General features: G+C 45.0%; 1 protein-coding gene across 6 annotated transcripts; it reads right to left on the bottom strand.

Annotated features, from left to right (window-relative positions):
• Positions 1 to 3,850: 3,850 nt before the first annotated feature.
• On the bottom strand, positions 3,851 to 25,256 carry MAPKAPK5 (MAPK activated protein kinase 5). 6 transcript variants are annotated; one of them, XM_061466442.1, is made up of 14 exons: positions 24,765 to 25,256; positions 20,124 to 20,197; positions 18,785 to 18,860; positions 17,505 to 17,602; positions 15,941 to 16,053; positions 13,302 to 13,387; positions 12,598 to 12,693; positions 11,278 to 11,358; positions 8,589 to 8,776; positions 6,248 to 6,368; positions 5,828 to 5,958; positions 5,175 to 5,296; positions 4,743 to 4,847; positions 3,851 to 4,046 (listed from the first exon to the last, which is right to left on the bottom strand). In XM_061466442.1, exons 1-14 carry the CDS (start codon positions 24,798 to 24,800, stop codon positions 3,952 to 3,954), a joined length of 1,422 nt encoding a protein of 473 aa, XP_061322426.1. In that variant the 5' UTR covers positions 24,801 to 25,256; the 3' UTR covers positions 3,851 to 3,951. The 6 variants fall into 6 exon arrangements, with proteins under 6 accessions (XP_061322426.1, XP_061322427.1, XP_061322428.1 ...); XM_061466443.1 differs by having other exon boundaries at positions 5,181 to 5,296; positions 24,765 to 25,253; XM_061466444.1 differs by lacking the exons at positions 18,785 to 18,860; positions 20,124 to 20,197 and having other exon boundaries at positions 24,765 to 25,254.
• Positions 25,257 to 25,412: the final 156 nt, after the last annotated feature.

Here is a 25,412-nt window from a genome sequence, read left to right as displayed (position 1 = left end):
GCAAAGGCCAACCCATTTCTCACCTCCTGGTGACTCCCAAGCTGCTGCTCCTGCCCCAAATCCCTGCAGGGCTCCTGCTTCTGTTGCCTTCAGGTGAAGCCCAGTGCCCTGCAATGATGGTCATCCTGAAGAAACAGGTTCCTGTCTCCTGCCCCAAAGAACACACTTGGCAGGATGGAGGAGCTGTTACACCTGACAGGAAATGTCATGGAACACAGAACAAATCATCCCTCCCTTCCCTGACTGCCCAAAGTCATCACTACAAGACAAATCCTACAGACCTTACAGGGTTCACTGCTAGCACTGGGCATGTACTGCTGCCATCTAATGGAAAACAGTGTGGAAAAGAGGCAATTTCAGGTTATGTTGCCAGGCAGAGAGCCCTTTATCTAGCTCATCCTGTCAGTCATTCTTTCACCTCAAAGCCCCATGGCAACTCCTGCAAAATACAAAGGAAAATGCTTATTCACATTTGTAAGGCAGGTAGGATGGGGAACTAGAAGGTGCTGTTCCCTCCCAAGCCACATCTCTCCTTCCCCCCTTCTGTACTAAGGGACTTGGGAACCATAAAAAAAGCAGCCAGTTAACTTTTAAGTTTAGTAAAATCATTTATATACACCGATGCGTAATATTTACAATATAATACTGATCCAAAATAAACTAACACCTTACAGGTAACACTGAAAAGGAGAAATGAAAACATCTGAATACACAGAAGTTCAACATGGCAGATGAGGACAGACTTGGATTTCAAATTAAAGTAGTGACAGCAAAACTTTGACATGTTGCTATTTCCAATGGAAAACTCTTTCACCTAATCAAAGTTTTCTAACTCTTTAATACAGACATAGAGCTTCAAATAATCAAGTCACAGGAGAAGTCAGATACACATAAAATTTTGGAAAGGTCAAATGATTTCAGAGATTCTTCTCTTAAATTATATGCTAAAACCAACCAAAACCAACCCAACCTACAGCTTTCCCGTATCCTTTTAGTGTTTGCACAAAGAATGTCTTCTTTGATCCCACACAACCCTTCCATCTCGAGATATTTACAGTATTCACAGTCTGCTATAAAGGATCAGTAGATTTATCACCAAGTAAAACCTCACGTAATCAGGACAAGGTATCTTGCATTTATCTCAACTGAAAAATAATAACAACAAGAATAAACACAGGAAGGAGAAAGTAAAATCCTACTTTCAAATATGTAAAAGAATCCACTCATTTTGAAATGTAAAACATAACTTTTTAAAGAGGAAAAAAAAACCAACCCAAAATAAACTTTCTCATAGAAATAAAACCATTTGACCTCGAATCTTCAAACCATTTCTCCATCTGTCCCTCCCTACCTCCCTTTTCGACCATTCTTATTCACCACAGACAATAGCATCTATAGTAAATCCCTAAAAAGCAGCTCCTTATCACAGAAGCCCTTAGAAACTTGACTTCCCTCCAGACACCAGAACACTTTGCAGTCAGTCACAAACACACCCACCTCACTATCAGCAGCTTGGAATGATCCTGTTGTGTCAGGTAAGGGGCCATGAGGAGGAGGGACCCTCTAATGCAGTCAGACCCCACCTTCTCCACCTGGATGTCAGGGAGCTGCAGTCGCTCTGACACCCCAGCGTGCTCCCTGCTGTACCAAATACTGGTACTGCAGAAGCAGGCTGGAGCCATCTCCTACAGACACAACAGCATCCAAGCATCTTTAACACTAAAGAATCCAGCAGAGACAAAACAGGTCCTGGTGTGTTACATCCACCTCACTCAAGGTGCCTGGATTGTATCCCTAGTCTCTGCTGACTGGACTGTGCATGGACCATGCGTGTAGCTACAATCTGATCCAATTTTACTGCTAACAAGTTCTGGCTCCCAAGAAACTGCCTGAGTATTTTCCTCCTTGGAGGGAAGAGTTGAAAAGTGCTTTTGTAGGGAATTTTTAGCACTCCCATTGAAACAGAGGTGATCTCCTTGTTCATTTCTCTATTTGCCATACTTAAAAGTTTCAATACAGTAAGATCTCTCAGAAAATATCCCACAGATTTCAAGTTAAAAAGGAAATTATCTATTGCATTTGAAATTGTGTGGATGTTGACATGACCTAGAATTTACAGCTAGGACAGAAATACATATAATAGGGCCTGCAAACTTGCTGATACCACCAAGAACTGGCAAATACTCATCTCTTGCTAATTCTCCACAGTTGTCATCGATATAATTCAGTGCACAAATATTCCATGTAGTGTCAGAGGTACAATTCTGGCTTACACAAGAACTCCCTGTTTCCATCATAGAAAAGCGATGGTTACATAGGGACTGTGGTTCTTACTCTGCAATAAATCAGGCATTGGAAAACTGTCAACAGGATTAAAAGCAAGCTGACAAGGTGCTGACAATGGGAACTGGGAATGAACTATCTCCTTCATGTAGAAAAACTAAGTTACTGCTTACAAAAGTTCATAGAAAGAGTCAGACACTGGTTTGCCATCCAAGCTAAAGGTTGCAAGGAAGTCTGGTATAGAAAAAAGACAACAAAGAACAAGGCTGGACTGCCAGAAGAGGAAGTTAAGAGATTCATGGCTCAGGTTTGTAAATGTAAACCCAAAATTAATGAGCTATGAAATATAACAATAATGTTCAAGAGTCATTACTAATAGCCCTGAATTGGCACTTCAGTCTGCAGACCAAACTCGTTCAACGTCTGCACAGGTTTAGTACCAAAATATCTCTATAAAAAGCCTTCGACCGGTCTCAAAAGAAAGAAAAGCATCAGAAGGTAGAAAACTAGAAATATGTACAGATTCTTTTCATTTGTTTGTTTCATCAAGATTAAAAAAGCAGCTTTTGGAGCCAATGTTCCAGACTGGTGTAAGAATCTGCCCTGATGGTCAAGGCAGCACTAGGACGTGTGTCAAGGAGCAGCCCTGCATCTATTGCTCCCCAGGAGGAGCTCGAAGGCATCAAAGAGACAGGGAGCTCAGACTGCAGAGGGTGACACAGAAGGATCACCAGTGGATTCACACAGCAGCACTATGACCCTTGCCAGGATGATCTCTTTCAAACAAGAAGACAAGTTTGAAACCAAGTGCTGGAAAGAATGGAGTATACAGGTGGAACACAGACAACATCTGATCTGGGGGTGAAGCAAATGAACCCCATACTTGGTTTTGTTTGTAGAAGATCCCTCCACGAAAATAAAAGTAACTTGTACGTAAGTAACTAGAACATTCTTCTGTTCTGCTGTTGAACAGCATGATAAAAGAGGAGTCTTGAGCTGAATGGCCAATTCAGCCTTAGAAAAGGTCTGAGGAAGATGGAGAAGAAGTGGACTAAACCTTAAAGACGGTCTGAGGAAGATGAGGAAGAAGAAAGAAGAGGGCTACTGATCAGAACTGAAATACAGCAAGCATATGGACTGAGGTGCCCTTGGCAAGGCCGAGCACGGCTCTAGGCTCAGCTAGTGAAACAGAAGGCTATGTAGTTGCCTCTACAGAAAGACTTGGGATTTCGGTGCAAAGGGCAGCTATGAGGTTTGTATTCTGCAGCACTCGCTTCAAGTACTTACTGAGCAGGGTGTTGAGAAACTGTGGCTGTCTCGTTCACATACATAGTCATTGCAGCTGGCTGTATGTATAGCAGGTGGAAGGCAGCTTCTGCAACTGGCTAGTAAGGAAAAGAATGGTCTTTAACAATATAATCTGCCCCATCTGAGGAGGGCTCATGATTAACAGTACATAAGTGATCATATATACCTCAAGGAACTGAGTTTTAAAAAAATATTACAGTACCAATGATTTTCTTTTTTGTTATCTACAACTATACAGCATTTTCAAGCAGTATGGAAATTTAATGAAATAATTATGATTTATTAATTTACATAAAAATACTTTTTACAGTTAAAGAATAAATCTTAAATGGTAAAAAAAATAAGATTAAGAAGCTCCAGCTATTGAGAGTCATGGGAGTTTGTCTGCTCTTCGATCACTTGTTTTACTATTTCTGCCAGTTTTAGTCGATCCACTTTGTCTGTGAATCCTCTGCCTGAAAGGAAGAAGAACAGGACATCAGCTGGTGCTGGGCACAAGGAGGAAAGCAATCGTGGGTGAGGTTCATACAAAAATCAGGAGAACATAAGTTACGATTTCTAGTTCCACTGAAAAAACTGAGTACTTAAAAACCTGAATTAAACCCAGGCAAAACAGAACGACGGAAAAGCACAACCAAGCCCTCACAAACCTGGCTGATGCCCCTATTTCCTTTATATTCAGCAGCATCTGCTCGTGGGGCTGACACCTTTGCCCCCCTGGCTTTGTCAACACTCCCAAGGCAGCTGGCCTAGTTCAATTTCATTTCCTATCCAAAGCAAGCAGATGTGCTGACACAGATGAGGGCAGCAGCCTCCAGCAGAAAGAGGGTAATAAACAGCTGGAAGGAAACCAGCTGAAAACTGCTAACACAGTTTCTGAAGTGATGATCCACTTATGCTGTTATGTTCCTGCTTGACTTGGTGCCTTTGAAAACTCTACCCTGAACCTCAGATAGAAATGTTAAAGCAGAACTTTCTACCTCATTTCTAGAACACCTGAGCTGGCTGAAGGGCTGAAAGAGTGTCAAAACCTGCACCAGCCTGGCACAAATTCAAGGCATCCGGGGTTATTTCCATATAAAAAGGTGACTGCTTCCCCTGTTTCACCCAGCATTAGCACCATTCTCCATGGAAGAGAAGCAGTTCCTCACCGTTCCAGCTGAAGCTCTGAAGAGTGTCTCGCAGTAACTTACACTCTCGATTATACTTCCATGCCTCCTGCATCACTTCATTCAGCTTCTCATCTTCATTCTCTCCTGTTTAGGAGATCAGAGATAAACAGGAGGTTTGCCATTCTGCCTGCAAACACTCCGTGCAGTTACATCCCTCCTCCCCTCACACAAACTTAGGAATAGCTTGAAAACAGACACTCCTCTTTGGAAGTTCTTTTAACAGCTCTGCATGTCACTTCTGACACTAACATTATGCATGCACCAAAATCACAGCCTACAGACAACACTTTCCCCTCCAGACTGATTAGGACAACAGGAGTTTTGTTTATCCTCCCTCACCACTGACACAAACTCATCTTGAAGCACAGTAAAATGTGTTAGGAATGCAACTTTTAAGATAAAAGTGGCAACCTTTACCAGCCTGTGGTAGAATGCACTGAGCAATCACATCCCTCAGCTTTTCCAGAGCCACATTGGAATCGTTGCTTCCATTCTCAGGGTCATGGATATAAACACCATCCTTCGGCTTAGTGCTGCAAAAGAACAAGGAGGAAACAATTACAGTTTGAATGCAACAAGTCTGTTACTCACTGCATAACTGCACCAGTATAATGGTCTCTTTCACTGCCTGGAAAGCTGGGAATGGGAGCTAGATATAGTATCAATTATAATAATGTTCTTATAATACCCTTTAAATATGAAGAAAAATAAATGTCCCTTTAATTTAATTCAAATAAGGGTAATCCTAAATGCATTATCCTGTTTTTCAAATAGAAAACAGATAGAAAACAAAGAGAGAGACACAGATTACCTGACTTTTTCAGTAAATAAGTGTCAGGATCAGTAAAAAAATCTTGGAATTCTCTTACCTTACTCAACTTCTCATAGGGGATCTGTTTTGCTTCCTCTATAATACAATAACTCTATCCAACTCCTTCCTGCCCTCACTGGCATATCTTGGAAGACACATCACCTTGTGCAAGTAGTACCTGACTCCAACTACTCACTTCAACATGAAGAGCGTGTCAACCACATGAGGTATTCAGGAGCATGGTTACAATTACCCCAATAGTTTCCTTTTGCGCAGGATCGGGTTGTTGACGGAGTGAAGGGGTTTGAGACTGACTTTCAGGTCCTGGATCCTCATGTTTGCAAGCTGCTCTGCATGAGCCTGTTGTATCCCTGCTACCATTGCCTACAATGAAAGAGTTGCACTTGATGTTTTAATTAGCTTCTGTGTGAATGAAAGAATCCTATTGATTTCAGAGATGCACAACAACAATCAGGTTTGCATTATGCAGATTTATATCCCAAATTTCAAGTGGAACCATTTCCATTTTCTCACAAAGGTCTCGGGCTCTCCTTAAGGCAGAAAGGATGCTCCTTATCTGCGTAACACCACATGAAAGGAAACACTCAAACCATCCCAAAGCTACCCAGCTTCCCTATGCAACATTCTTCATAAACTAAAATGTTGTTTAGACCTTGTCCATCATCATCTGGGCAGAGGGGAGGATGTTATCAAGTGCCTCGGTGGAGTTGAGCCAGGGATGGTCCAGCACACCTTCGATGGTCAGACGCTCCTCAGGTTTGACCTTCAGCAGCCTGGGAGAGAAATCAGTCAGTCCATAAAGAGTCTTTGTTGCTTAACAATGTGCTGCTCTGTCTGGGGTCAGAGCACGGAGCCATCTCTAAGCATTAGAGGGGCTAAAACCAACTAAAACACTAAGCTGACACAAAAGCAGTCTGACTTTCCACCCTTGCTGTGGTGATAGTTTAATGCTATAACAACTCATTCAGTTACACTGAGCAACTCAGTATAAAAGAAAGGCACTGAGGGCCATTTCAGTAATACCTGTGTACTGCTGAACTCTACATTCACATCCTCCCAGATGGGAAAATCACCTTCCAGTTGAACTGGAAATGACCCAGACCAAGACTCTCTGGAAATGCACATCTAGAGCTCATCCATGTAACAGGCTATGCTCACACCAAGGACTCTGGGCATGGTGAAGTAAGGCAGAGCTTCCAAGTTAGAAACCTGTTTACTGAATTAGCAGCTTTTACCATGCAACTCCTTCGCTTTTCTCCCTCTGCAAAACCTCAAGTAATGGCCACTCTGGCAGAATACAGCAAAAAAAAATCCTTCTCAAAATGAGAAGGAACTTTGAGATCTCTGAAAACACCTTGGAATTATTCTCTAGAATAAAACCCTGGGCAGAGATTGTGCCGATAAACTGCTGCTCTCATGATAATCACAACTGCTTAATAAACCAGTGCCATCTCACACAGAGTGCTGACAAGTCATCCCACCAGTTTAAACTAGAGCGACTCGATGAGCTCAGCAGCCAATATTTGAGATCAGCTTCCTGGCTGCAGAGCACAATTGTTTAATGTACCAAGAAAGTGGAAATAACTTTCACCAAATGCCAGCAGGACCACGGGCTAGCTCAGAAAGCTCAGAAACCAGGTCAGTTTTGCTACAAGACCCAAGACACATGCATTCCTTTCCTATGGGTCCTCAAAGTCCTAACCTATTACCAAGCACTCCAGCTTCCAAAGCTCAAGGTCAGAAATCAGCTCAACATGCTTGAAAGGAAGCAGCTGCTTGAATGCCAAATATGACCTCCAGAAGCAACACTCCATCTGAATAAGTCTATATAAAGTAAATTTATCCAGAATTATATGAAGTCTAAATGTATTCCTGCACCATAAACACAGATTCAGACCCACTGGCTGGAAAAGACAAGCAGGAAAGGGAGTCCCGATAACATTAGTGAGAGAATTAAGTGAACTGAATCCAAACAACATCATTCTGTGAGCTGTGTTTCATGGCCATTTTAAAAGACAATGAAACCTACTGACAGTGGAGCTTCTGAGTGAGAATAAAGAGTTGACCTTGGTATAAATGGAAGTTTCACTGCAATGTAATCTGCAGTTTCTTTGGTGAAAGGCTGTGGGTTCTCCTGCACTGGCAGAAACAGGTCCCTTTCCAAACAATGTCAAGTCCTTGGAGATTTTACACTATGGCAGAGGAGACAGTGACAGTTTAAACTTATTCAACAGATTGATTTTTTCCCATTTATGTTGCTTTTATCCTCCCACTTCCTCTGCTGATCCAAGCAAAGGCAGAAAGTCCCCCACACATTTTAAAACACAAGTGGGGTCAAGACCTAATCAGAGCCACATTCTTGCTTTCAAACAGGACCATGGGATCAGTCTTTGAAACACTTGCAACCCAGAGATGTGCAATGCATGATAAACAGTTCCCAGTAGCATTTAGAGTTAAAATATCAATGCAAAACCTTATCTCATGGTCTGACACATTGTGACAGAGCTTAACCTCCCTTTCCATGCTTCTCTCCTAACTCCTTTCAGACTGTGCCTTACATGAACAGGGTTTTATGGGACAGATCTACCAGATCCTATGATACCACCTAATTACCCCCTGATTCTAACAGGAGTTTAAACATTACCATTGGAGATACGTGCCTAAGGAGCACTTGCAGATGTGGCACGCAGCTGTCTTACTGCTCCAAATCAAGGCCACATAACCCATTTCCCTAAAGACTAAACACACAATTGCACTCTAGCAGCTTCAGAGACAAGAGACAGCAAAAACTGAACACAACAATTGGGGAGGAAAAAGAGAGGGAAATATTTACCAGGCTTCATTTGTGCTGAATAGGGCAGAAAGCTCTGGAGCTGTACGTGCTGCAGACAACCCCCCCGCCTTCGGAAAAATGAGCCCTTTGGGATACCTCAATTCCAAGTGATTTTCCAGTTTCATATAAGAGCAACACAACATCTCCTCAACTGACTCACTTTCGCACAATGTCTTTCGCCATTTCTGAGATCTGGCTCCACTCTTCCTCTGGGAATTCAAAACTTCCTGTCATGATCTTTTTCCGCATGTCCTTTGGAATTGTCCGACTGTGGTGTTTGGAGTAAAACGGAGGGTATCCACACAGCATCACGTAAATAATGACACCCAGGGACCACAAGTCACAGCTCTGAAAGCAAGGAAATGATCACTTTGGGGCGCAGTTTGCAGCAAGCAGTGGTGTAGCTACATTAAAAGCTCTATGGGATTCCCTAAGGAAACAGAAATACAGCTCAGCCTCCTCCTAAAGGCCCATGTGAGGACCTTCATGGGTAAATGTGGCGAATAAGTAAGCACAAGGTAACTCCATGCTGCCAAGTTAAACTACTTCCAGTACCCAAAAGTAGCTTGTTGACAGAACTGCTGTAACTCCACGCTGTGCAATGGTAAATTGCATGGAAACAGCCAGTGCATCAGTGGTGTGAGTAAGCTGCACATTTAGTACCTCTCTCAGGATCCTTCAATCCTACTCTCTCAATACCAGAACATAAACCAGAATACAGTCATTTTGGAGAATGTGAGACTAAAAAGCAGATGAGCTAGCAGAGGTATCTGTAATGGAAAACGCACATCCTGGAAGCCAGGAGATGAAGAAGCTTCAGCAAAGCAGGAGCAGTATTTCACACTGTGCTCCCCCCTGTCCTCCCACTCCAGCCTGGAGCTCCCTCCTTTGCCCTTGCAATAGTGTTCCTGCTGGTGTGATACACCCCAAGTTCATCCAGGAGGTGGATCCAGCTAAACACCAGCACAGTGAAGAAGATGAAAGCCACATCTATTCCTCATCTGGATCACATGTGGATGCTGACAACAAAAGAAACTCCAAGGAGTTACGACCATATGGATGCTTTTCAGGAAGTTAAGCCAATCTCAGATGGCTCCAGAAGTCTGAATTTCTATTTAGGTACCTAAATTCTCATCATTTTTCCATTCACCAGAGGTAACTTCTAATGAAATCAATGGAACTTAAGGCATGTAAGTAGGAAACATGTCTAAATACTTCATCGATAGGGTTCTCAGATTCTACATCTCAAGAGTCAACCCCTCCAGCCACGACATAGACACTCATATTCGACCCAACACACACACACAACTTCGTAAAACCACTCAAGAATCAAAGATATGGGTTTTTTCCTCCAATTTAAAACAGTGGGAGAGCAATCCTGATCATGAAGGTGGATCACAGGCATTTCCACCCAGTGTGGCTGTGGAAGGACAGTGTACCTGGAGCCTAGCACAGTCTATTTTGGGGAACCAGGGTTTGCCAGATGCTGCTTTTGCAGTGAGTCACACTTGGCATGGTAAGGATGAGGCCACTTCTTTCAGCAGCCTGTCCAGTTAGTGCCACTGTGGCTGAAAGCAGTTCAGAGCAACAGATCAGTGTCTGCCTGCAATCATCAACTGGTTTCTCCAGGGTGGAGAAGAAATGATCTTAACTATAAAGAAGGCAGATTCACAAATAGGAAACCCTAAACAATAGGTCTCCCTATAGAAGGCTACTAAAACAAAATACCATATATCATACTACCCCCTCTAGCATGTGGTGGGTTAAACCACCATCCCTAAAGCTGGAAGCAGGGTAGATACTTAGCCCTGCAATCAGAAACCAGCTAACTTTAATCAAAACTGACACTGAAATAACACTCAGTGGTTCAAACACTGCTCAGCCAGCAGGAGACACGGATGATAAGAGGGAAGAAAATGTTTTGGAATGAGCAAAAAGGAGCACAGCCTTGCAGGACACTTTCTGTCATAGCTGTGCCAAGATTCTCACAGCACTTGTTATTGCTCACGGCCACTGCTACAGACCACACAGCACACAAAACTGGTCACTTTGCAGAAGAACCCTGATAGAGACAAGGTACCACCAGGACTGCCTGAACAAGATACCCCAAAGAGTGCTTTGCACACCCAGAAACTCTGCCTAGCAGCAGGGAAGAGGTTTCCTTTGAGCCAACCTCTTGTGGAGGTGAAAGAACTTCCCACATGGTCACACTCCAGCAGAACCATTCTGCTCTCTCCCAAATCTTGTTAATATTTAGTGCTCCTTTAACAGTGCTTGTGCATTTCCCTTTAATTAAAGGATCATTAATTAAGCTGGGACCAAGTGTGCATTTCATTATTCACTCTATCAGGAGGCACTCAGAGCCAGAAGTGCTAAAGCCTGTTACTTCTAAACAGAGAAAGACAACTACCTGCACAGATCCTTATCTTCTAATTTGCCCATTCAACTGAATGAAGCCTGGTCTGAACCTAACACAATTAAGGGAAGAAATACCACTGGCTGCCTGGTCACTCCTTTTAGGAAAGCCAAAGGAACCACACTTTTGAGAAATACAACCCTACAAATACTACTTTCTAACATGGGTACACAAACCGGCAAGCAAGATGTCATCTCCCTACTGCTCCCTGCAGATCCTGCTTTTGACTCAATGTGAGACTAGTTAGATGTATTCCTTAGGTAAGAACAACTGTATTGCTCCTGGCCATAAGTGTGCAATTTCAGGGCAATCAAGTTTATTGCCTTAGGTGATAAACTGTGTCTACAGACTGCTCCTACAGCAGACACGTTGGTGGGGTTGGGAAGACATTGTGCTGTAAAGACATTGACTTGTGGCCAGTTTCACAGCTTACCTTGTTGTAAGTGTAAGGTGTTGGAGAGGTGGGGATAATACCAGATTTTTCTTTCTGATGCCGTCTTTGTGCCTCCAATACCTGTTGCCACAAGAGAAAAAACAGACCAAAATCCAAAATCCATCTCATTTACAGGCACCACAAACAGCAATGCCCATGCCAAAGATGCCCAACGCTTCTCCATTCGGTGGACTTCTTCCAGCTACTGAAGACTCTGCCAAAATCAAACTGCTCCTCCTCAGAAAGACTGGCACTTTCCACGTGGGGAAAATCTCAGGTAAAATATTTTGCTGCTTTGGGTGAAACCTCCACTTTTCTGAATTAAAGCAATTGCTCACACCTCGTTTGGTCAAAACCTCTAACACCTCTCTACTTTGGCACTAGAACCTAAAGCCTGTTTGGAGGGTAACCTTAGCTCTAGAGACGTCCCTTTTTGCCTCTCCCACAAACACATCACATCAAATTTATCCCTTGCTGATCAAATCTGTGTTTCTACAAAAATCTCCTTTTAAACATGCTTGGGAAAAGCTTTCTGTGGGTTTGGTGGTTCACTTGTTCTACAAACCCTGCCTGTGGTGCACATGGCCCCTCACCAGCAGGCTCCAGCTGAGGAGGCCTTTTCAGGGCACTCAACTGTGGCCACATGGTCTGATCCCTGCAATCTCTCTCCCCAGTCATTAAAGGCTGCTGACGTGCCCAGTATTGCAATTTAATATCCGCAGTTTTCCCTTCATTTTCTTCAGGACCTCAACACAAAGCACAAAAGAGAGTGGGGAAAAAAGCACTACAAAACCCAGCCTGCTATAATGATAGATTATATCTCAATGCACACTGACAAAGGGGGCAAGCCAAGGTGAACAGGTAACCCTCTGGCACTGCTCTCTTAAGCAATTGCCTTTACAGAACCTTTTTGTCTCACTGTAGTCTTTTTTAATGTCATCTTGAACAAGTCTGAGCTGGAGGAAGGATTGCAAAGCAGGGACTTCTCCAAACCCACTGCCTTAATGCAGTTAAAGGCCAGTTGCCCAAATCCTGGAGTAGTCTCATTGGTGGCAGCTGGGTCTGGGAAAGTCAGGAGGCACCAGCAACCAGTGAGTGCTAAAGACACAGTCTGGGAGATGTGCCTCACAATCTCCTGCTGCAATCAATGGAGCACTGTGGCACTCCACCTTCAAAGTTGGCTACCATATAATTACTCAAGATGCCTGTGCCCAGAAGCCCTTAACAAGACAGCAAAGGCTTTTAAAATGACATGGTTATGGAGACACAAGCAATAAGATCATGACTCCCCTTCAGCCCAGAACTGTAATCGTTTGTTACCTGAGGTGCTACATAATATGGAGTGAACTGTGGTGTCATCAAGTCACCTTGGTCTACTTTGGCAAATCCAAAGTCACACAATTTAACAGGAGCATCCTGAAACAAGGAGAAGAGGCTTCATTACAAAATCTCATTGTATCAGCTTTTCTAATACATATTTCTTCACTTTGTGCTCACCTTGCCTTTGCCACATGTACTCCTCTTTTGTATTTATACCCTCGCCATTCCACAGAGCAGCCAGAAGATCATAAATTGATCTTTGAAACAATCATTTTTGTTTTCCTGGGTGCACTGGGTCTAAAGCAGTCCCCCTCTGATTTGGAAAGCACATTGTAGGGGTGTCACTGCATATGCAGGGTGGTTATGAGCAGAATAATGAAAAGGGCAAGAGCTTGGATACATCAAAGCATCCATACTGTATGTTAGAACATCCCAACAACACCCAGGGAGCAAATGTGGCAGAGTGGATCTTCTTATCATCAAACCAGGATTCTGTGTTGGGGTGAACCTGAGCCATATTTAACAGCAGCAGCAGCAGCACAGGCTGTACTCCAAACAGATCAGAGTACGGAAAAGCACAAAGCCGGAAAAGCTCCCTAATTTTTGTCACCACAACACTGCATTGATGTCATGTTGCAACTGTTCTGAAAACCACCATTTTACCGAATTCAGCAGGAAAAAAGAACACCAAGGCTTCATCTTACCAGAGAGTTATCCTTGAAGAGGAGATTCTCAGGCTTGAGGTCTCTATGTGCAATGTTTAGTGAGTGGCAATGCTGCAAAGCCAAAGCTATCTGAAAAAGGGCACAATAAATCAACCACAATTACAGAACTCCTCCGTTAGCCTGGACACTTATTTTAGCTTTAAAAAGGACACTGCAAACATAGCTTAGAGCCCAAATGTTGCTCACTCCACTTGGGTACAACTCAGAGTTAAGACAAGCCTGGCCATCCTGCACACCAGTGCAGTAGAGCCACGACTGGGAAATGAAACCCACCACTGAAAACAAACAGGAAGTAAAAGCTAAGTTGTACTGAGCTTCCCAACCATCTCAATTTGACTAACTCTGGGTATTATTAACCCCCAGAAGTGACACAGATCATGACACAGATTCTTTTACATGCTATGCTAGACTTACGAGGTCACTACACTTGCTCGCACCCTCCCAGCAACTACATTCTGTTTGACAGTGAGCAGCAAGCTCTTGGTTCAACATTTCAGTGAGTATTTTATCACACTTGTTTCTGGCTTAAGAGTCAACATTCAGGCAGTTTTAATCTTTAATTCCTGATGGTACTGCCTGGAATCTACTCATTTCATGGGACACTACACAGAAATGCATTACTTGATTCGTTCACAGACGGCTTCTTATACTGCTGTGGTTTAGAAACCTGTAACCCAGCCAGGAAAGCTCTACAGACTGTACGTTTCAAAGTGCAATTCATTTAAAGACAAGGCATAAATACTTAAACAGCATCACTGAAAGTAAGGCAGAGCCACACAACCCTTATTTAAAAGTGTTCCTGTTGGCTTCTGTAGGATCCGACCCAAACACAGAGCTCTAAGTGAAGTGCTGAGTCCTTAGGAGACTGTAAAATTACCCTTACATGAGAACTTCACTGTTCACTTACAACCAAACACAAGCACATTCCCAGAGAAAATGAGACAGCTTTGAAACAACGTTTAACTATTACTTGGTACAAGGAACTAAGACCCAGTTCAAGACAACGATGAACCACCATTAGATGAAAGAATACAACCTAAATATTGCTTTCAAACTTCACTTGTATAAACATTAAAGCAAAGAGTTACTTGAGCAGCTTGAATAACCCAAGTGTTCACACAGTCAGAATTCAACTCAAAGTCTTGCCTTTTGGTACAGTTTGACAAGATTTTCCCAACATGTTCATCCTGGAGACTGCCACCGTCAAAATCAAACAGCCCAAAGGACATGAAAACAAACTGTCAAGAGTAATTCTGCACTTCCACCTCATTTCTTTGTTGGATGACACCAAAAAGGGAACAGCACAATTAGCATTTCATTAGAAACCACTCAAAGCACAAGCCACAAAAGTAAGATTCAATACTTCAGCCTCAGTACCAAAGGTTATCTCCCCAGCTTAGGGAGAAGCAAGCTATCAAGATTTGGATATATTCATAAGGTCACGTCAATTTACAACAAACGCTGCACCATCCTGTCTCACATCTCCTTTCCTTTATTCACTGCAGTGATCACTGGTGTGGGAGCGAGACATTTACTGATTGCTATCTCCAGTGTAGCTTCTCACCTACAGTTCACGTATCCTGTGTTTGGAATGCCAATGTAACCTCTGCAAGAAGCAAACAACAGCAACTCCAGCCCTCAGCTTCATGCCGTGGTGCCATTTTGATAGCAAGATCCTTCTGCCTTGTGGGTCCTTACACCAACCTGCTGGTCCTCTGCTGTAGCTCCCTAGAAAGGCTCCCACAACACACAGCCATCTTTCCTGCAACCCTCCCACTGATCCAAGCTTTCTGACTGCACAACACAAGTCATCCAACAGCTTGGAAGTGAAAGGGAATGAAACACCCCAAAATGACATTGGGAATGAATATCATGGAGGCCCTTCTGCTTCATCTTCCTACCTACTATAGCAGGACGTAAGCTAGTCACACCAGACACACTGCTAAGCAAGAAAGAGCCTGATGGACACCAAAACCTCTAACAATAAATCCCGTGAAGGCTATAAAATACAACATTCAAGAGTGAGTTGTGTAGAGAAATGGAGAGGGGAAAAAAAACATTGGAACAAACAGCATAGAAAACATGCACTGCAGTGGTACATTCCTTTTGTTATCTTCCATAACAACAAATACAGAACCCAGCTTGAAAACCACTGGCCCAGGACACGTGTTATTGTCTGCTGCCCAAGAGGTGAGAGAAACACCAGCTCTGTGTCATGGCCAAGAGCGATTCTCAAACTGGAGCTCAGGAGCCGCACGGGGTCTGTGAGAGCTGTTAGAGGCAACACCTTTAAAACAACAGTGAGGAAACAGCAGAAAGGTTGTGCAAGAGAAGAGCTTTCTCAGGTGAAGGGTTCTGTAGACCAGGTCAGGAAAACCACTGCTAAAGACAGCAGAGACCCCAAGGTCCCAACCCAGAACAACCAGCCCACACCTTCAAATCCTTTGCTTCTATTCAAACTTTGGCATTGTCAGGTTATAACAAAGCAGGCAATGATCATCGGATCAGAACTGAGGATTATTTTAGCTTCCTTTTTCCCCACCACCCCTCCCCACCCAAAAATTGTTAAGTACTTTAGCCATTATCATTCATGGATTTGCTTATACATGGGGGTTGACTTGCCTGCTTTGTTACTTGGCTTGCTTGCTTCTCAGTAAAGTGCCGGTGCTGGCTGATTCTGTGAAATAGCTCTCCCCCTTCCATCATCTCCATTACAATTAGGAGCCGAGCCCTGTTCAAAAGCATTTCATTTTGTTATATTAAAAATAATCAAAAAAAGAACAGAGTTGCTAAGCTAATAATGCATACTTCACATCTACTGATGCAGGCCGAAAGAGACACGTATACTCGCTTCTCCTACAGTTGTTAGGGCTATTTTGGTTCTGTAATTTTGCCTTTAAGCACATAAACTGGAGGATTTTCTAGCTCCCTGCATCATCTGACTCATTGATTGTCAGCCAGGAATCTACAGCTCCCTCTCCATGATGGGCTTCCACATCCAGCTGGAACAAACACCATGGACATGTCTACATGGATGCATTTAGACAGATGCATGCTCCAACCACGCTTTCCACCAGCAAGCCAGTTTGGACCTGGAAGCCATTTAGACACAACTAAAGAATAATCCAGCAGGTAGAGTCTTGCATTAAATAGGCTGAACAGCTTCCAGGCTGGAGCTGGCTTAGAGCTCAGCATATACCTGCCTGCACCCATCCTTGCAGACGTGCTGACCTGCCTCGCTGTCTGCCTGGGTGCTGGAGACGATCACGGCAACTTTGAAGCAGAAGGTTGAGGAATTATCGTTAATGCTTTTGAGTCTGGATCCTCCACTGCACCTCCTGGTTTTAATTTACAGTTTTATTGCCATAATTAGGAAGGATAACGAATAGAAAGAGTGGCGATCAGGGCTGTTGGCCTCAACAAACCAACCCCTTGCTCTTCTTGCCACACAGCAAAATCAGGTATATCAGAGACTAAGACAGGTCTCAGCTCTTTAATCCTCCCAGCTCTGATATTTTCTTCTCAACTAACATCCAATTAGAAGACAGTACTTTTATTCCAAGTGATATTAAGGTATGAAAAATAGGCTTGCTTCATGTTTGGCTGTGTTCACTTTAAGCAGGTCAATGTATTGAGAGATTATAGGGCAGAACCTAGCATTTTAGAAACAAGTCTTTCTTCCATTATGTGTTTTATGAAGACTGGCACTCTGAGTTTCCCAGTGGCTCACAGGCAACACCACCATGTAAAAGGATCTCACTTGCTCTAGGTAGCAACACAAGTCACAGCTCTAATCCTGCTTTAACAGTGCTTTGAAAGCAGAAGGAGCTCAAAGGTTACAATCAATTCAGTTCAAGCTCCTAAAGCAATACCGAAACAAGGCAGAAGCTAGAAGCTAATATACTGTCTCTGACAATGCACATGTCACAGACTGAACCAAACACCTGAAAAATGAAGAGGCATGCAAAACCAGCAATGAACGGTGCAAATTCATTTAAATCCTCAAAGGTCTGGGCACTGAAAGGGTGAAAACCAAGTTGGCTTACCCTGAAGAATAAATATATCTGGAAACCCTCATAAATGTTCATTTTGGTCACAAAAAAAACCCAAGCAGACTCCACTATACCTTGGCCTAAGCAGGGAAAGCAAGCTGTGGGGATGAATCACCCTATGTAACCTTACCTTGGGCTGGATTCATGTGGGAACTGCACACTGTTAGCATAAACTTCAATAATCTGAACAATATTGGGATGTGTTGCACACATCATGTGCAGACGTACCTTGAAGAGAAGGGAAGAAACGTTACTGTACACAGCGACACGCACTTGACCAGTCCCTCTGCTCCCACGACTGCAGCACACATGGGCCCATGTGCTGCTACCAATGCTTAGCACCAGTCACACCCAGTTTAAAGCTATTCACGCAATAAGAAATGCCTACAAGGGTTTACAGGAATGGCCGTAATGTTGCTTAGACCAGGTAAGGCACAAAGATCATACACTGCCAACCTATTTGTTACAGACCATGGAACAAACCCAGCAGAGCTCCAGAAAAAGCCCAGTCTTTGATTTCTTTGGGGTTTTTAAGTAAATTTCAAGCTAGAACTGGCTTTAAAGTTGCAATAGAGATACGATTGAAACCAAAAATTCATGAGTAAAACCTGAAATTCCATAATCTGGCTTCTTTTATGGCCCAATGACCCAGCAGCTGCAACACAAGAAACCTCATCTCCTGTTCCAACATTCTGAAAGAGGAGCTTTCCCCAGTTTAAAGCTACCTGGAACTGCTACATCAAGCTGAGGTTTGATCCTCTTTGGAAAGAGAATATTTCTCCCTGTAAATTTTAAGTGAGAATTTGCTCAGTGACAAGAAATGGAAGTTGCCTAAACCTTGAGGACAATTAATGTTTCTTTCCCTTTCAGGACAACTTGAATGACTGTCACGCCAATGTCACGTCACATCCTGTCAACTGACTGACAGTCTGGTACCTTGGCATGCCTCTTCCCAGCTACAGTAAGTCACAAAAAGCATCAATGAGCTTCTTTAGTTTCTCATACATGGATAAACCCACACCATTTAGAGCACTTTTTGAGGCATTCCTGGCAATTCTTAGTGACACCCAGGAGTGAGATGTACAGAAACAGAATTCATTCTGAACTATTCAGATTACATGGAACGCAGGGAGAACACCAGCTTTAAAATGCAGCTCTATAAGTGACACTGGTACCTATACAGCTAACACCTACAGCAAACTCAGAGTTAGAAACCCCCCCTTCTTTCACCCACTACCTCATCCTACAGGAGCTGAACTCAGCGAGGCCAGAGGAGCAAACCCAGGGAACCTTGCATAGCAAGATCTGCAGATCAGTGGGGTTTTTCCTCTCTTAAACCATGGCAACAATTCAGCAAAAGGGCAAGACTTGTGCTGTGTGAGAAGCAGACAGTATAAACAGGAACTATACCTCATTTCTAGCTTTTGGACGATCAAGAAGGATTTTCAGTGCAAAGCGTTCTTGAGAGGCTTTTTTCATGCAGACTCTGGTATTACAGCAATAAAATCATTCAGTCAGCAAGAACGTTAAAAAGACACTTCAAGCAATTGATGTGTAGTTATGAGTCTGCTCTCCGCATGGGAATGAGCAGTAATGCCCGCAATCTGGAATACACAGGGCACCTGTCACCACGTCCCAGCTTGAAAGCCTCAGTTTTCAGCCTCCCACAACAAATAGGTTACATAGAAACACCTCACACAAAGTTCTATTTTCAGCAGCACAGAAAAAGGACTTCAGAGCAATGGGAACTGCAGACAAGCAGAACACACTCTGTACATCCAGCCTGAAGGGACACCCTGGATGGAAAAACCCCAAACCACACAGAGGCAGCCTGCACATCCCCAGTGGAGGGTGTAGGCTGCAGTACACACAGTGCTTCTGAATGGAAACCCTTGCTTTGGCAAGGCCACCAACTGTGTCACACACACGGGTTTTCTCTCTCTTTCCCCCATTTAACATTCACAATTGAACTGCGTCAGAGGGAAGGGCCCACATATAACAGGGCAGCTAAAGGAAGAAAGCACAAAGGGATATTTTAGTAAAGATCAGAGGCAACACAAAATGGATGAGGAGAATAAACCAATTGCCTGGACAAGAAGACAAATGGTCACAAAAGACAATCGCCCTGTCAAGCACCCAGAAACAAGAGGTGCAGGCAGTTGTTTTCCAGCTCCCAAAAGTGCTTATTGAAAAGGGGATGTATGTTTTGCTTTATGGAAAGCATCCAGTTCCTGCAGGGTTAGAAATTCATGCTGGGCAAGCCCAGCTGGAGATGATGCAGAGCTCACGGCACAATCTGCTTTGGCCTCACATGAGGATATGAATAAACAGCTGGTAAAAATAGCTAAGGGCACACAGTGCCAATGCCCTGAGTGATGATACCTTAGATGGGAGCAGCGACCTTTGCACCACACTGACACTAGTACCAAAGGGACAAAGGTGTTTGAGCAGAAGTTTCTGCTGTCTCCATTTCACCACCAACTCCTGTCCCCCCTTTGCTTCAGGAACACAGCAGTGAGATGAGATAACGCAGAGAGAGGAAGAGAGATTTGACTTGAAACACGCCCAGAAAAGACAGTAGCGCATCAGGTATCACCCATATGGGGTAGACACATTTATTTGTCTATAATGAGAGCCTTCCATGTAACACATCTGCTGTTAGCACACTTACAATAGGTACTCATTTATTACTCACATAGCTAATGAAACAGGCTGAGATTACACACAAACCCGAGGTGTATGGTCTTACCTAACGGGACCACTGATCCCAGCTCCCAGCTTCTGAGTCCAGTTAATGTTGTACTCCTCTAAAATGGAGGTTTCCTAGTCAAGAAGGAGCAGGGGGAGGGAAAAAGAGAGTAAAGAAAATAAATCAAAGTAAATGAATTACTACATCCCTTCAAAAGAAGCCAGCTCACAGACCTCATCTGCAAGATCGGAGTGCAGAAAGAGCCTGGTTTGGAGCTTTGCTTCACACCAGAAAAATTGAACATAAATACAAATGTTCACCTAAGAATATATCACAGTTTGAAGTTATTTCTGTGCAGCTGAGACTGCTCACTTAGCATTTGGAAAATGGATTATTAGCAACAGTAAAAGGGATCTTGTACCTTTAATACAGGAAGCATATCAAGAGCAATTCCCACCCCAGCTTTTAAATCCAGCTTTCTATCTATAAATGATCAATCACAATTGAACACAACGGCCCAATTTTAGCATTATTATGTGTTTTCTTTGTCATAAAGTACAATGGAAAATTATTCTGCTGCTTTCTTTGGGTTTCCAGCCCTTTGGAATCATTACCCTGTAAATTAAACCCTGCCTGACTAGTTTTAGCTTGTCTGATAATGAACCAGGCTCATGTTTGTAATCCTTTTGTCTAAATCCATACAAACAGGGTTTGGTTTCATTATGACAAGGGCTATCATGCTTAAACATGTCACAAGGCAGGATGTAAACGTAGCTCCAGTGTGGAACATTTTGATTAACGCTGCTGCCATGTGCTGTCACACAGATGGGGATCCACCAACAGAGCAGGGCTGACGCTGGAAGTGTGGGCAAACTCAGCCACCAAACAAAACACACATAAGGAAACCTGATGAACTGCAAGAAACTGCCTGGAGAAGCTGTGGCTGCCCCATCCCTGGCAGTGTTCAAGGCCAGGTTGGACACAGGGGCTTGGAGCAACCTGCTCTAATGGAAGGTGTCCCTGCCCTTGGCAGGGGGTTGGAACCGAATGAGCTTTATGGTCCCTTCCAACCCAAACCATTCTATATTCACTCATAGATGGTTTGGATTAGAAGGGACCATAAAAATCATCCGCTTCCAACCCCCTGCCATGGGCAGGGACACCTTCCACTAACCTACAGAGGAGGAAACTGAGAACACTCCTGCTCTCAACTCATTGGGAACAGCAGTCCCTGACCTGGGATCACCCGCCTCCGCTGCAATAGTTGTGGATTAACACTATTGCCAGGCTGGAGCCAGACCTCAAGCCACACGGCTTGGAAAACAAAACAAGAGGGGAAAGCTGATATTTAAGGCGAGATTTGAAGGGATTAGAGACTGCAAAAGACAGATATGGAAGGAAAAATTGTCTGTTATCGCAGTCTGCAGTATCACACAAATCATACGTGACTCCTGTGAATGGAGTGAAGGGAAAAGTTTCAGTTAATGGGAGGTTTTATGAAGGGTTTTAAAGCAAAGGGGAAGAAAAGCACAGTGGATCACACGCGGTTTGTTGGTTTTAAGTAGAAACACACAGAATTTACCAATTCAACTAATATAAACGCTACTTGTGAGAAGCTATTGGGGAAGAGCTGATTTCATTTTCCTGATGTCCAGATACAGAGAATCGAAGGCAGAGCTGGAATGAAACCACACCTGCAGAAGAGCATTAACAAGAGGAGAAAGGGTTTCTCTGGACTGGGGAGTACATCCTCAGCACGTGCTTTCAAGGTAAGTTTTTAAGCCAAACCGCTGACCTGGAGAAGCAAATGCCAAAGGACTCCAGAGCAACACTGTGATTGAGTGATAATAGTTCCTCATTACTTTTATAGAGAGCTTTGAAGTGTGCTGATCCTCTTCCAAAACCAAAGGCCCTGCCTGCCCCCAAACCTCCCCAGCCCTTTCAACTGCACAGGCTGGGCTAAAAGGAGGTACTGTCTCCACACACAAGCCCAGTCTTGACTATAGTTTCTGCTGCCTCATGCTGCTTCTGCGAGGGCATGGAGACTACTTGCTTCATCCCAGCAGAGAAGCTGGGTGGGAATTGGAAAGCCTGAGATCTATGGATCAAATGGAGTGAGAATAGGATCTGCTAGTTCTCAACTCCCAAAGGACAAGTGCAACCACTACAAACAAGTCCATTTTTAATAACAATTTATTTCCTCTTTTGTATTCTGCATATTTACCATTGTTTTAAATAACAAAAGCCAACATTTGTGCTTTCTGCATTTTTATTTGGATTCCAATCTTCACTCCCAAGCGGTTTTACAACTCGGAAGTAAAAAGGAATCATCTATTGATCAAGAAACACCATTCACCAGTTCCTAATGATATGAAATACAGTATTTGAGACCTCTGATGCCCATCAAGGTACAGAATTCCTCACATTGCCTATTTAGAAACAGCAGCTCCAAACATAGCACCAAGACTACACAGCTGCAAATCAACACAAGTTCATAACACTCAGAGTGAGACACCTAAAACGTGCAGATATAAAACTGCCTGTGAAAACACCAAAAGCTGTTCCAACTGGTGCCACTGAACGCTTTGCCTCTTCATTTAGATTCATGTCCTGTGGATGCTGGTGGCAGAGGGAATGGTATCCCGCACTGAACTCCACATCTGGAGAACACAAAGCCTTACAGCAGCACTGCTGCACAGCACTGAACTTGTGTTCAGACTGGCTGACAGGTCAGCTGGAACTAATCTGCTGCTGCTGGGAACGCAGGAGGCAGAACAGTGCCAGAGAGCACTTTCCAAAGGCAACTCTGCAGTGTTTCTTACAGGAAACCTTTTTATCCCACTGTGAAAGGAACTTGAAACTTCTGATCACTCCTCATATTAATTTCCAGCGGACAAAGGGAATAAACTGATTTGAAATGTATTGAATTACACAAGTTTCACGCAGAGCGCTCTCCAATAGCGCAATTCCCTTTCAGCAAGCTCAGGGTACCTAAACCAACAAGGTTTGAGCATCCTCCTGTGCAGAGTCAGCAGTCTGGGATGCTAACAGCCTGGAAAGGCAGGGCTTGGAGACTTCTCCCAGCCTGATCTGCTTTCCAGCAGGGTTGGACACGCATCAGGACCGCTCAGGGGAACATGCGGGTGCTTCTCAGCCTCCACTGAATCCAAGTGGGAGAAGGTCTGAAATAAGGTGCTTCATGTGTATCCACTCCAGGCAATTACAAGTCCACAGACTGCTGCGTGGACAAGCTCCATGGATTCAACAAGTGAAATGCCAACAGCAGCGTCACTCCAGCTCCACTGCTCCAACACGCAGCCTTGCAACTACTCTGCCTCCAACAGCGATCGCTGCCTGGAATCACAGACCTTAAACCTGCAGATGCAGGTGGAAATGAATCAAAGTGAACAATCACCAAGTATCTGAGGAGTAGGAAAACCAGCATTAATGCATAAAAGTACTAAATTAGGTTGAGATTCAGACAAACCCAAGAATTTGCCCAGAATCAAACCCTCCCTGCTCAGAGGGGTAGAAGGTCCGTACACTTACACAACCACTTCAGCTCATTTGGCTTGGTTTTAACCTCAAGAGCTCTGATGCAGATCTTCACTTCCCCATGAAATACCACAGAAATACTTGGAAAACCTTATTTTTATAGCCTTCAGGACAGCTGCTTCACCTTCACTGCGCCAAGCTGAACAAGGCAGGAGGAGACAGCAGATCGTTTCAATAGGCTGGGATGGCTGAACACAGTGCTTGGACTTCCTTCTACTTTGGACTTTTTTAGTTCAGAAGGAAAACTCCTCATATTTTAAATCAATCCAGGTTTCAAGAATAGAAAACTTGTGCTGAGACATCTCCTGCACTGATTTTTATCCCAAGTGAGCTTTGCAAAGGCAAATCCCACCATGGCAGATAACAGGGCTGAGGAAAGGTGGCAAATCCCAGACTGGTTTGAGTTGAAGGGACCTTAAAGCTCATCCAATTCCAACCCGTGCCACGGGCAGGGACCCCTTCCACTAGAGCAGCTTGCTCCAAGCCCCTGTGTCCAACCTGGCCTTGAACACTGCCAGGGATAGAGCATCCATCCAAATGCCGATCTATGGGGTCTTTTTACCTACATCCTCCAGGAATTCATACATCCTATTAAAACAAGCATACATGAAGACATCCAGGCTGACAGCAAAGGCTTTGCACAAGACAAGGAGCGTGCAGAGTCTTTAAAGCACTGTTTCATTGTCACTTCATCCCAAAAGGGCTTCCCCAGCTGCTTCAGGGGCCCCACTCAGCCGCGCACTGATCCTCGCTGTGAACACAGAAGCCCCGGCTGCGCTCAGCTCCTCCGCCCCCGCTCCAAGCACCAACATTCCCCACACCAGCTTTGTTTTCACGGCAGCATCCCAACAGGAACTCGGAGACGCACGGAGGCGACAGCGCTGCCCCTGCACAGCCGCGGACCGCTGCGAGGCAGACACCGGGGACCCCGCTTTTGCTCCCCACTCAACACCGACCCCGCCGCAGCCTCCGCCCGCAGCTCCCATCTCCTTGCCCGGTGCCTGGCGCTGCGGGTGACCGCCCTGAGCGCAGCCGGGCCCCGGTAGTGCCGCAACCCTACGAGAAGCGGGGAGCGGGACCCGTGGGGCCGGAGACGAGCAGGGTCCGGCGGCGGGGAGACCCCGAGCGCCGCTGCCTCCCGCCTACCTTGATCATCTTGTCCATGTCCTGATCCTCCGACATCCTCCCGCGCGGCTGCGGGGGCCGAGGGCACAAGCAGGGAGGCGGCGGCGGGGCCGGCCCGGGGGGCGCTGGGCCGCGTTAGGCAACGGGCAGCCCCGGAGGAGCCTTTGTGCCACCTCCGCAGCGCCTCATCCCCGCCCGGGCAGGCCGGGGCGGGCCGGGACCTCGCGGGGAGGCGGAGGAGGGGGCCCGGAGCCGCTGCTCAGCCCGGGAGCCGCCGCCGCCGCGGAGCCGCCGCCGCCCGGCAGCCAGGCATTGCCGGCACCCTGACACGGGCACTCCCGCCGGGCGGCGGGCCCAGGCGCAGCACCGCCGACCGGGCCGCGCCCAGCACGGGAGCGCGGCCCGCGGGCCCCGCCGCCTCCCCGTTCACACCGGGGGATTTTCGGAGCCTCCGCCGCTGCGGTGTCGCGGCTTACAGGCGGCCAAGGGCACCCCTTAAACACGCGACATCGCCAACAAAGCCCCCCGAGGGGCCTTCGAGGCGCTAGGTGCTTTCTAATGACGTAACGACCAGAGGGGCGGAGCATTGCCCTCTAAGGGGCAGGGCCCGGCTCTGCCCCGCCCCTTGCCGGGAGGGCGCGAAGTCTCGCGAGATCCCGTGAGGGGAGC

Source organism: Pezoporus flaviventris, unplaced genomic scaffold (assembly GCF_033815535.1).
Source record: "Pezoporus flaviventris isolate CSIRO_AGI_PZ_B2104156 unplaced genomic scaffold, CSIRO_AGI_Pfla_v1 ptg000041l, whole genome shotgun sequence".
Lineage (NCBI taxonomy): Eukaryota > Metazoa > Chordata > Aves > Psittaciformes > Psittacidae > Pezoporus > Pezoporus flaviventris.
Note: the sequence above shows the minus strand (reverse complement) of the source record. Positions and strands in the feature narration are given on the sequence as shown.